Source organism: Centruroides sculpturatus, unplaced genomic scaffold (genome assembly GCF_000671375.1).
Source record: "Centruroides sculpturatus isolate CEXI.00-Female unplaced genomic scaffold, Cexi_2.0 scaffold735, whole genome shotgun sequence".
NCBI classification, from domain to species: Eukaryota; Metazoa; Arthropoda; class Arachnida; order Scorpiones; family Buthidae; genus Centruroides; species Centruroides sculpturatus.
This window is the reverse complement of record NW_019385007.1, coordinates 351,509-364,076: the sequence shown is the minus strand read 5'-3', so window position 1 is coordinate 364,076 and position 12,568 is coordinate 351,509. Positions and strand designations below refer to the sequence as shown.

Sequence of the window (12,568 nt, the reverse complement as noted above, 5' to 3'; positions counted from 1 at the left end):
GAATTTATTTAAATATATTTTTAAAATATTTTTAAAGAATTAACGTTTTGTGTTATTAATGTTTTAAAGTGAGTAAACAAAAAGTTGAGTGCATTTATATCCTTTAAAAAGCTAATTATTGCGAAACCGAATTGAGATTAGGAGAAGGTACTTATAAAGTTTTTAGCACGCGTTTTACTAGTGTTAATTATTTTAAAATGCATAATTTAGGAAAAGCTTAAGTTTAGAAAAATTTTATTAAGTAATTAAAATTTCGATTATATTTTATCTCACCTTTCATATTTAAATTGCCAGGTTGTTTATAGTAGCCGTCGAGAAGCTGCTACTAACCGCTCTCGCCCAACGACTAAAGCTATTTGACAGGATGCGACTCAAGACCATTGATTACCTAACCGGCTAACCACGTGGTCGTGACGTCATTTATATAGTTCGCCTATTATTCACCAGGTGGTACATAAAATCGCGCATTTATGACGTCGATGGTGAGTCTATAAAAAAATACTTCAAATTGAAAAAAAAAATGGAAAAAAATTTTTTTCCTCTTAAATTTTCAAAATTAAAAGTAAATTTAATAAAATAGTTTTATTTAAAGGAATAAAATAGATTCGGATTTGTAAATGGCTATCAATATCTTTAATGAAGTTCTGATGTCTTAATGGAGTTTCTAAATACCATTAACAAGAGTTAATTGACTTTAATTAACTTGGGAACAAAGGTAAATTTTGTTGCGGAATTAAGGGCTTTTTATAGAACGTTAATGATCACGTTTACTACAAAAATTTTGTTTTATTTTTGAACCGCATCACGAATTACCTTAAAAAAGCACCAGAATCATTTTTAAATCTCTAAAAAACTGGATCCATGCTGATAAGAAAAAGAGTCATTTTTGTTACAATATTCAAAAATCTTTCTTCGTAACTCCTCCCATCTTCTAAAAAATCTATAGTTATACTCGATTCTTTTAAGTCTAAATGGTTAAATCAAGAAGAATAAGAAGAAAAAAAGAAAAAACTAAATCATCTAACATGTTATTTAACCATCGATATTCAAAAACGAATTAAAAAATTACCCGGATTTCTTCGTCCATTGTTCTAGGGCAAGAGGGTAGAAAGGTCATCATCTTCAAGACTAGTCTTGGAGAAGAGATCTTTATCTATTCACGTTTCTTAAATGAAAAGACATATTTTAATCCTGTTAATAGGTTCTTCACCCTTTGGGTATCTCGTTAAATTTATAAATAATCCAATTGCTTTTCGATCGTGTTTGTGTGTACGAACCTAAAATCGAGCCGAGATTTTAAGTTAAATGTTTGGATATGGTCCAAGATTTGTTGTTAATGAGAACATTTCTGTGGTTTTTAAATTGAATTTTTTTTTCCTAAATAACCAAGGGCAAAACTCTTGATCTCGATGGTCAATGAGATTTTGAAAGATATTTAGAGACGTTTGGTTTCTTTTTATGTTTAACGTGATTAGAAAGATTCTGAAGAGAAAAGAAAGTATAAGACCAGGTGCAAGGATGTAAGAGGACTAAGCTGATGACCTACAAATTTCATTTTTTTTATTTATTAGTTGTTTCTTCCAGCTGGGTGTTTTGATAATACATCAATAAAGGTTTGAGGCGTGTTTTTCGCTTCGATGCTCTTTTCTTCGACTCATTTATGATATTAATTTTATAGAAAATAATCCTTTTATCAGTTACATCACAATTTATTTCGTGATGTAACTGATTTCATATTATTACTGTAATTATATATATTTCGTATACAAATGAAATATTTTATGCATTAGTTAGATTAATTTCTGTTACGTAGACACTCTATTATACTGTATACATGAATATATTATAGAATAAAAATGTAAAATATACAATTTAGACAAAAATAAACTTATAAATAATTTATTTACAAATTTACAAATGCTTAAAGATCTAATTTAATTTATTCATTTGTAATTAAATTTGACTGTTTGTAAAATCATAAAAATTTAATTAATTTAAAATTTAATATAAAGCACTTATTAATAAATTAGATTAATTATAATAATATTTTAAAACGTTAAAGATAAAGTATTGATAAATAATGCTTTAAAATTCAAAATTATCTTTGCTATTCTCGCGCCATCTGCTGTATAGAAACGTAAATAATAATATAATTATGAAATTTTGATGTAATATTTTAAAAAATAAATTTATTTCATAATATCATTTAAGATAAATTAATTTATTCATATTTGAAATTTTATATTATTTATGCATACGTTTACATATAAATAATACGAAATGAAATTTTTCTAAATAAGATTTTCACAAAGAAATTCATTATCCGTTTTGATAATAAAAATTTTAAACATAAATCACAAACAATTTTAATGACTTTTTGCATATAATCGAGACTTACACATGATATTCTCTTTATATTTATGATGTTTTTTCCTACCAACATGTCTTCCAGTTAAGTTTTTCTTATATAAATAGAACTGGGAACGTTTCGTACAAAATTAATTAGCTTAATGTCATTTGTTTGATGGAATTACAGTACTCAGAAATATTCGAATCAATTAATTATTCATTAGAATTATAGACTAAATATAATTCATTTTTCTTATTTAAAAATGAAAGTAAAAGGTATAAAAATTATTGAATCGCTTCGTATCGTTGCACTTAATGTTATTTGGTGCTAATGGTTTGCTTTTATTTGTTTAGTGATAATTTAGATCGTTAAGTTCTTGTTTTTCTATCGAACAAAAGATGAACGAGTTTTATTTTTATTAATTTCTTTTACTTTAATTTTTTTATTTTTTATCTTGTCCTTGGACCGGCTGGAGCGGTGTCTCGAAAGATATACTAAATATCTCCGGTTGTCGAACTGCAGTATTAAGTGGATTGACATCTTTTAAAATGTTTTTTTTTTTTTAAATTTAATTAATAGGAAAAGACGATATTTTCAAGTTTTGTGAATTATTAAATAATTGAATTTATTTAAATATATTTTAAAAATATTTTTAAAGAATTAACGTTTTGTGTTATTAATGTTTTAAAGTGAGTAAACAAAAAGTTGAGTGCATTTATATCCTTTAAAAAGCTAATTATTGCGAAACCGAATTGAGATTAGGAGAAGGTACTTATAAAGTTTTTAGCACGCGTTTTACTAGTGTTAATTATTTTAAAATGCATAATTTAGGAAAAGCTTAAGTTTAGAAAAATTTTATTAAGTAATTAAAATTTCGATTATATTTTATCTCACCTTTCATATTTAAATTGCCAGGTTGTTTATAGTAGCCGTCGAGAAGCTGCTACTAACCGCTCTCGCCCAACGACTAAAGCTATTTGACAGGATGCGACTCAAGACCATTGATTACCTAACCGGCTAACCACGTGGTCGTGACGTCATTTATATAGTTCGCCTATTATTCACCAGGTGGTACATAAAATCGCGCATTTATGACGTCGATGGTGAGTCTATAAAAAAATACTTCAAATTGAAAAAAAAAATGGAAAAAAATTTTTTTCCTCTTAAATTTTCAAAATTAAAAGTAAATTTAATAAAATAGTTTTATTTAAAGGAATAAAATAGATTCGGATTTGTAAATGGCTATCAATATCTTTAATGAAGTTCTGATGTCTTAATGGAGTTTCTAAATACCATTAACAAGAGTTAATTGACTTTAATTAACTTGGGAACAAAGGTAAATTTTGTTGCGGAATTAAGGACTTTTTATAGAACGTTAATGATCACGTTTACTACAAAAATTTTGTTTTATTTTTGAACCGCATCACGAATTACCTTAAAAAAAGCACCAGAATCATTTTTAAATCTCTAAAAAACTGGATCCATGCTGATAAGAAAAAGAGTCATTTTTGTTACAATATTCAAAAATCTTTCTTCGTAACTCCTCCCATCTTCTAAAAAATCTATAGTTATACTCGATTCTTTTAAGTCTAAATGGTTAAATCAAGAAGAATAAGAAGAAAAAAAGAAAAAACTAAATCATCTAACATGTTATTTAACCATCGATATTCAAAAACGAATTAAAAAATTACCCGGATTTCTTCGTCCATTGTTCTAGGGCAAGAGGGTAGAAAGGTCATCATCTTCAAGACTAGTCTTGGAGAAGAGATCTTTATCTATTCACGTTTCTTAAATGAAAAGACATATTTTAATCCTGTTAATAGGTTCTTCACCCTTTGGGTATCTCGTTAAATTTATAAATAATCCAATTGCTTTTCGATCGTGTTTGTGTGTACGAACCTAAAATCGAGCCGAGATTTTAAGTTAAATGTTTGGATATGGTCCAAGATTTGTTGTTAATGAGAACATTTCTGTGGTTTTTAAATTGAATTTTTTTTTCCTAAATAACCAAGGGCAAAACTCTTGATCTCGATGGTCAATGAGATTTTGAAAGATATTTAGAGACGTTTGGTTTCTTTTTATGTTTAACGTGATTAGAAAGATTCTGAAGAGAAAAGAAAGTATAAGACCAGGTGCAAGGATGTAAGAGGACTAAGCTGATGACCTACAAATTTCATTTTTTTTATTTATTAGTTGTTTCTTCCAGCTGGGTGTTTTGATAATACATCAATAAAGGTTTGAGGCGTGTTTTTCGCTTCGATGCTCTTTTCTTCGACTCATTTATGATATTAATTTTATAGAAAATAATCCTTTTATCAGTTACATCACAATTTATTTCGTGATGTAACTGATTTCATATTATTACTGTAATTATATATATTTCGTATACAAATGAAATATTTTATGCATTAGTTAGATTAATTTCTGTTACGTAGACACTCTATTATACTGTATACATGAATATATTATAGAATAAAAATGTAAAATATACAATTTAGACAAAAATAAACTTATAAATAATTTATTTACAAATTTACAAATGCTTAAAGATCTAATTTAATTTATTCATTTGTAATTAAATTTGACTGTTTGTAAAATCATAAAAATTTAATTAATTTAAAATTTAATATAAAGCACTTATTAATAAATTAGATTAATTATAATAATATTTTAAAACGTTAAAGATAAAGTATTGATAAATAATGCTTTAAAATTCAAAATTATCTTTGCTATTCTCGCGCCATCTGCTGTATAGAAACGTAAATAATAATATAATTATGAAATTTTGATGTAATATTTTAAAAAATAAATTTATTTCATAATATCATTTAAGATAAATTAATTTATTCATATTTGAAATTTTATATTATTTATGCATACGTTTACATATAAATAATACGAAATGAAATTTTTCTAAATAAGATTTTCACAAAGAAATTCATTATCCGTTTTGATAATAAAAATTTTAAACATAAATCACAAACAATTTTAATGACTTTTTGCATATAATCGAGACTTACACATGATATTCTCTTTATATTTATGATGTTTTTTCCTACCAACATGTCTTCCAGTTAAGTTTTTCTTATATAAATAGAACTGGGAACGTTTCGTACAAAATTAATTAGCTTAATGTCATTTGTTTGATGGAATTACAGTACTCAGAAATCAATGAGATAAATGATGATTTGTAGCAATTGAAAAAAAAAAATGAAGAGACTGTTTATCACTTTTAACTCAAGCACAAGAAGAACATAACGATATTTAAAAGTATTATTTGATTAGGTTAGGAAACATTTTCTGTGCTCTATTTGTATTTAATTAGATTTTTCTGTGACAAAATGCAAAGAACGTTATTTAAAAAAAAAAAAAAAAAATTAAATGTTTGAGTTAAATAGGATTTGCACTTTGAACGTCGAGAAATGCAAGAAAAAATATTAAAAAATGAAAACAAAAAAACCCATTTTTTAGGTATTGATGTTAGTGTATGTTTGAGTGTGTGTGGAGGGCACGATTTTGTTCACCCTCTTTGAAGCTTAATAACTCCTTTGCGGTTTGTCGAAAATTTTTAAAATTTCGCAGAGAAGTTTATGTATTGGGAGCAGTGATGCTATTAAAGTTTAGTGGCTGAAGGTCAATAGTGTGGAGAAATAGAGGGGGGGTTCACATTCATATCTGGAGTGAGGTCGTATTAATGAAGATTTTACTCGTTATTAGCATTTATAAATACTTTTTAAAATAAAATTCATCTCTANAAGAGGGGGGGTTCACATTCATATCTGGAGTGAGGTCGTATTAATGAAGATTTTACTCGTTATTAGCATTTATAAATACTTTTTAAAATAAAATTCATCTCTACCCTCAAAATTAAGAATTTTTGTCATTTTATAATAATTAATAATATAAATTCTTTAAAAAAAATAATACAATTTCATAATAGATGGGGCTACACATAATTTTAACTTTTTTGCCGGAAAAGTCACGTAACTCGACTTTTCTACTAAGTTTTATGTATAAATTTAATTAAATAAAAACAATTAAAACAACAATAAATTGATAAATGCTTAAAATTATCACTTGAATACATTTTGTATTAGGAGAAAAAATTTGTAAACAAGATTATATATTTAAATAATCTAAAAATGCAGCTGTTTATATTGCTGTAACATGAGCAGTTATAACATAAAAAAAAAAAAATGTAAATTAAATTTGCAACATTCTATTATTGTTAATTTTAAATTTTAATGAAGTATTTAAACGTTTTATTAGATAAATAAACTAAACGGCATATTTGATTTATTTTCTTAACAAATCAAATATATTTTTGGTATGTTTATCTGCTTACATATTTTATAAACTGTTGTCAAGAAGTGTTATATATGATATATATTCTGTATTAAATTCCTTTTATGTTGTAATTAGGAGGCTTTACGCCCGCTTGCTCAAAAATGTCGTGACGACTTATCGATTTCTTATGCAACCGTTTCTATTTTTTCCCCCATGACGATTTTAAGCTAAATATTCTACAGAATTATATAGAGTAGATTTAGGAATGAGTATATGTTAATAATACAAAGAATCATTTTAAATTAATGGCGTTGATTGCACGAGCGTCCGATGTAACTTTTCCAAGTGGACAAAAGGGATTACCTCTATCATAATTATTGCTTAAATCAGGCTAATCGGGCTTATATCAGGTAATTTACCGTATTAACTGAAGCAGAGAACAGAATTTTCCGACATTCCTTAGAGAATTAATTATAAGGTTCCAATGTACAAAAGGCCTGATCTAGTGGGGAAAATGATCGGTTTGGCCCACCAGCGGACGTCCATGGTTGATTGGCTATATACGAAATGGATATTTAAGGAAAAATTTATAAAGCAAAGAATTTAAATTTAAAAGTTCTTTTAAAAAAATTAAGGAACTAAATTTTAAAATGTAAACTGGATCGTATAGTAAAGAAACCGCCATTATTATCATCCAGAATAGGAATCCTTTTCGTCTCAAACAACTATAAATACGAAATTAACTAGGAAAGTATTTAATAGATATATAACTATCAAAATTTATGCAGATTATGACAAACTTATAAATAAGAATGTGCTGTAAATACTTGAAATTGTCGATTAAATCTTCGAAGAGAAGGAGGCATACAGTATAATGGCGGCACTCCCCGGTTTGCTAGAGTTATAATTTATATTTTGCCAATCATATTTTACCAATCAAAGTCTAAATCACTTGCCATATATAAAACTTTGATTCTGATTGTCTGTGTCACATTTTTAATGCTTATTCCTTTACATAAAATACAGTAAAACTTTATTATTATTACATTAAGGTTGGAACGAGGCCGTGACGGATACATATACAAAGTATGACTTCTTGTCAGTTTAACGTGGATTCTCCTGAAACCAATTATGTAAATTGGCTTCTTAAGATTGCATTAGTTGTTTCTGATATATCTATTATTGAATCCCACTTGTATATAGAAACTTGTGCGTTCTTAAATGCTTTTAGGCACATATTTAAAATTTATGATCATCAAAAAAAAATTTATGATCAACATTCAAATAACTGCATAAATGTTATCTGCATGACATTAAATATTCCGTCCAGAAATTACAGACATGCTACAACCAAAAGTAATACTTTATCATTCTTGTATATATATATATTTTCATATGTTACACTGTTCTGTTTTTTAATTAATACGTAAAATGTCAAACACACAAGAATTAATCTTATAAACATTTCATTTTAAGCCGTTATAGGGAAATTTAGAAAATGTTTTAAATGTCGAATGCCATCGATGCTCACAAAACCATACAAAAAATTAGGATAAATTTAGAATATATTAGTAAAATATGAGTTATGAAGCATTTAATTGAAATGATGACATTTAAAATTAAAATTGCAACTTAAATTATTATTATTTATTTCTGATTTTTGAGACAAAAATACAGTTAGTGATTTTACATATAATTAATATATTCAATCAACTGACACATACATACATACAAACAATAACACATTTAATTTATTAATAATGATATAAGAGAAATATTTAAAATAAGTTTTGAGAAGTTATCTCTATACTGAAATTATTCTCTAGAGAATTTTAAGTTGTCAAACATTAATAGTTAATTTAATGAAAATTATTGTTATAAGAGTTTACATTCAATGAGAATTTGTCTTAATGTTTTGTGCATCGTAAGTATTTCAATTGTAAGTTGTTTCATGTCTGATGTATTGTATCTCAGCGTGACAAGCGTAACATTTCATAAATAATAAATTCTCTATGAACTTCAAAAGAGTCTCATTTTTCGTTTCATCTCCTAAGAATAACAACAACACGGTTCGTAACAAAAATTTTGAATGAACTAGTTCAAGACGAGACTAATATTTCAGACCAAGAATTCATTTGAAGGAAATTCGTTCAAGTTTTTTTACAAAAGAAAGTTTATTTTTATATTCTCGTATACTTGATATGCATTTCGAGTATATTATATAAAATATACTACTCCTATAACCAAGGCTGCCCCTCGAGTTTGCGGGGCTCCAGGCAAAAGTCGATATTATTGAAAACATCTTATTAGAAACAAATAATCATACTTCTGTACTTCGTCCGCCATTGACACTTGCCGAAATATATTCCGACACTAATGATCTGCAAATGTCGCAAATATTTTCAAATAAGTTTATAGAACATCAATTCTTTCATATTTTGTGGCATGCACGACCGCACATGTTTTTTAAAACTCTTTCCGCCTGTGACCACTAAGAGGGCCTCTTTTAGCAAACCAGTTATGAATTGTTTATAAAAATCATATAAATATTTTAAAGGGGACGTAATAAAATCTGGAATTTTTTATCAAAGAATTAGGTACTTCCTAAAATTCGATTAAAAGAAAAAATATAAATCCATCACCCTTTGTCTTCTACCTGTCCTTTTATCTTGAACGGAATTTTTCCGATCAACTTCGACTCTAGACAGATTCCAACAATGGGGCGGTCAGGTGGTGAGGGACGAGGCCCGACATATACGGACGGATTACCCCCGAAAAATTCCTGGGGATTTTTCGACCATCCGGATGCGATTCCGGGTCCCCCAGAATGGTAGGCTGCCATCTTGACTGCTCGGCCATCCAAGCTGGACCACACTATGTTGCTGTAGAAATATGCATGCTAAGGAGAGAAGCTGCCATATAGCGACAGGCGAGTTCAGTTCCACGAAATTTCTGGATCGAGACGAGATTCCAACCTTATGGAAGAAAATTATCGTATCTCACTTGAAGAAAATTATCGTATCTCACCCTTGAAATTATTTTATTTCACGTAAAATTATCGTACAGGTCTAAACATAAGGTCAAGACACCGACGTTCTTATCGAGCCGCCATTATGGATCAGCAGTTCCAAGGTGACGCTATAGATTTCATGCTATCTACGTGCTACAAACTGTACTGTACGTTCCTTCGAGTTCGAGCCACGGAATTCCTTTTATAAATTCAAAGAGAGTATTTTTTCATTTAGAGGTTACTCTGACACATAATTAAAGGCTTTAACAAAGTAGGTTTCAAAATAAAAAGCTATGTCAATGATTCGTATCATACAGTACAATACATGGATAAATTTATTTAGTTTCGAAATGCAAAATTAGAGAAGAAATTTGAAGATATTTCTTAAAATAAAAATATATTTAGTTTTCTATATTCACATGCACTTTTACATTATTACACAAACTGCAAACAGGAGCTCAGATTAAACATTTTTATAAATTAAAATTAGATGAAGGGAAAAGAAAACCATTCTCACTAGCTTACATATTATATAAAGTAAATCTTCAAAAGTGTTTGCAAGAGATAATAATTTCCTTCATTTAGGAACTTTCTTATGCATATAAACTAAATTTATTTATTTTATAGAGAATTAAATAAATATATTTATAAAAATTTATTAAACAGTAGACAAAAAATAGAAATATCTACTTCAACTTTATTTACTGTTTATTTTATTATAAAATAATTATTAAGAAACAATTACTCATTAGAATATGCAATTTGTAGTATGTTACATTACTCTCAATTATTATGAAATATTACTTTAAATGGCTGAAAGTTTTAATTTCAATTACTATATTTTATTTTAAATTTTTGAGTTTTTAGTCCACAAACAATATTATAACATTTATTTTCTTTAATAAATCTGTTATACTAATGTTTCTGTTATTCTGTTTAATAAGTTACATAATGTTCTTATACAACCTCTCAGAAAACTAAAACTTTATCACAGTCTATAGACTAGTACTGATCTGACAACCATGTTTTAATGTAATTTAAACAGGGTTAATTAAAACCTCTTAAATGATGCATATTGCAAATATTTTAGAGTAAGTGTTAAATATAAGTGATATTTAATGTCCAAAAAACATTTGTTAAAAAAAAGATTCTAAAATGGAAGCAGATCATATTTTTCTTAATGTAACAATCTTACACCCTTTTCTGTCAAATTTTTACAATTCGGTGCTAACACCAACCATTTTTAAAATATTTATATATCTAACAAGAAATCCAACCAATTGAGATAGAAAGAAACAATCAGCTTCGCTCTAGCAACACAGCACACATAACCTGAAACTGATCCACAATGGCGACTACCGCGATGTATCACGGTATCGTGTCTAGACCTTATGTTTATAGATCTTGTCTCAATCCGTTATACACTTAAGCCCTCTATCCGTAGAAATATTAACTAGAATCCACTATATTAGAATATCTTAAAACTTTTTTATCACCGATCCTTCTTATAAGTAAAAATTTTTAGATCCCATTTTACAATGAAGTTTTCATGATTCCCGCTTATAATACATAGCGCAAAACAAACCGCTTTAAATATGCATAATCTAAAATTTACGTTTTTTCATACAATTTCAACATAAACATTAACAAATATGTAACACATGGAAGTTACATCTAAAAAAAGATCATGATTTACAGTTATCTTAAAAAATATTTTCACACCAATGAAATGCACTGAAAGTAGATTTAGCTTAAAATATTTTTGCACTACTATTAGGGGAGATCGGGACAAGATCGGCATGTTAAGCTTTACTTAAATTTTGTGTAATAAATACTGCTGTAAACTGAAAAAAAAGCTTTGCATATTGTCTATTGGAATGTTACATGAAAAATTCTATTTGTTGCCAATGTCAATTATTGATCATTCAATAATAATAATAATAATAATAATACAGAATATCATCATCCTTTATTAGCATATTGCACTGATATTATCATTCTTTTTAAGAATCAGTTGAAATACTTCCAATACGTAATCTTAAAATTAGGCTGATCTAAGCCGGTATATAAATATGTATGTAATACGAATTAACAGTACAAGTTTGTGGATTAACAAACTTGTTACCCGGTTAATCCGCAATTGTCCGATAATCATCAGGCATTCTATAATATTTCGCGAATCGGAATTTGTTTAGTCGCGTGGTGAGACAGTGCTTCATGGGGATGGCCCACAAGTGGCCAAGCTGTTTTCGTACCTTGAACACTGGGAGTTCAGTCGTGGGTTCGCGTCTCGCACGGACGGGCTGACCACGTGGAGTTTTCCGGATTTTCACCACGTTAGTAACGCCTAAATAGGGGCCAGTTTTCCTTAAAAGGAGTAGGAGCAACTATGGCACGAGAAAAAACCCTAGTTCCTCCCGTCTTGAAGCCATGATCGACTGTAGGATCGAGAAAAATGCCCTACATACTGACTGAAATATGTGTACTGTATATGGAAATCATACAGCAGTATACAGAATTTACAGCAACAGGAAAAAAATGATTTTGTTCACCCTCTTTGAAGCATAATAACTCCTGTAATTTTTGTCGAGAATTTCTGAAATTTTGCAAGGAAATTTGTATATTAAGGGGGTTGATGCAATTTAATTTTGGTGGTTAAAGGTCGAGGGAGTGGAGAGATATAGAAGTCGTGTGAAATACCTCAAGTAGGGTCAAATTTTATGATAATTTTACTTTGTAAAAATAATCCCTACGTTGAAAATTAATCTTTTTGCCATTTTATAATAATTAAAAATAAAAAAAAATTTAAAGTAAAATATCATAACAGATGGCGTTACACGCTGTATTAAATATCGCCGGGAAAGTTAAGCAACTCGTTGCTGGATTATTATTATTATGTTGGGTTTAGTAGGTAATACTCG

At 28.0% G+C, this 12,568-nt stretch overlaps 1 protein-coding gene across 1 annotated transcript in view; it reads right to left on the bottom strand.

The window, feature by feature from the left end:
• Positions 1 to 373, bottom strand: part of LOC111633314 — a 42,721-nt gene extending 42,348 nt beyond the window's left edge. Inside the window, exon 1 of the mRNA XM_023377858.1 lies at positions 274 to 373. Within this exon, the coding sequence (XP_023233626.1) occupies positions 274 to 280 (7 nt within the window). The 5' untranslated portion in view covers positions 281 to 373. The remainder of the gene's footprint in view (positions 1 to 273) is intronic.
• Between the last annotated feature and the right edge of the window lie 12,195 nt (positions 374 to 12,568).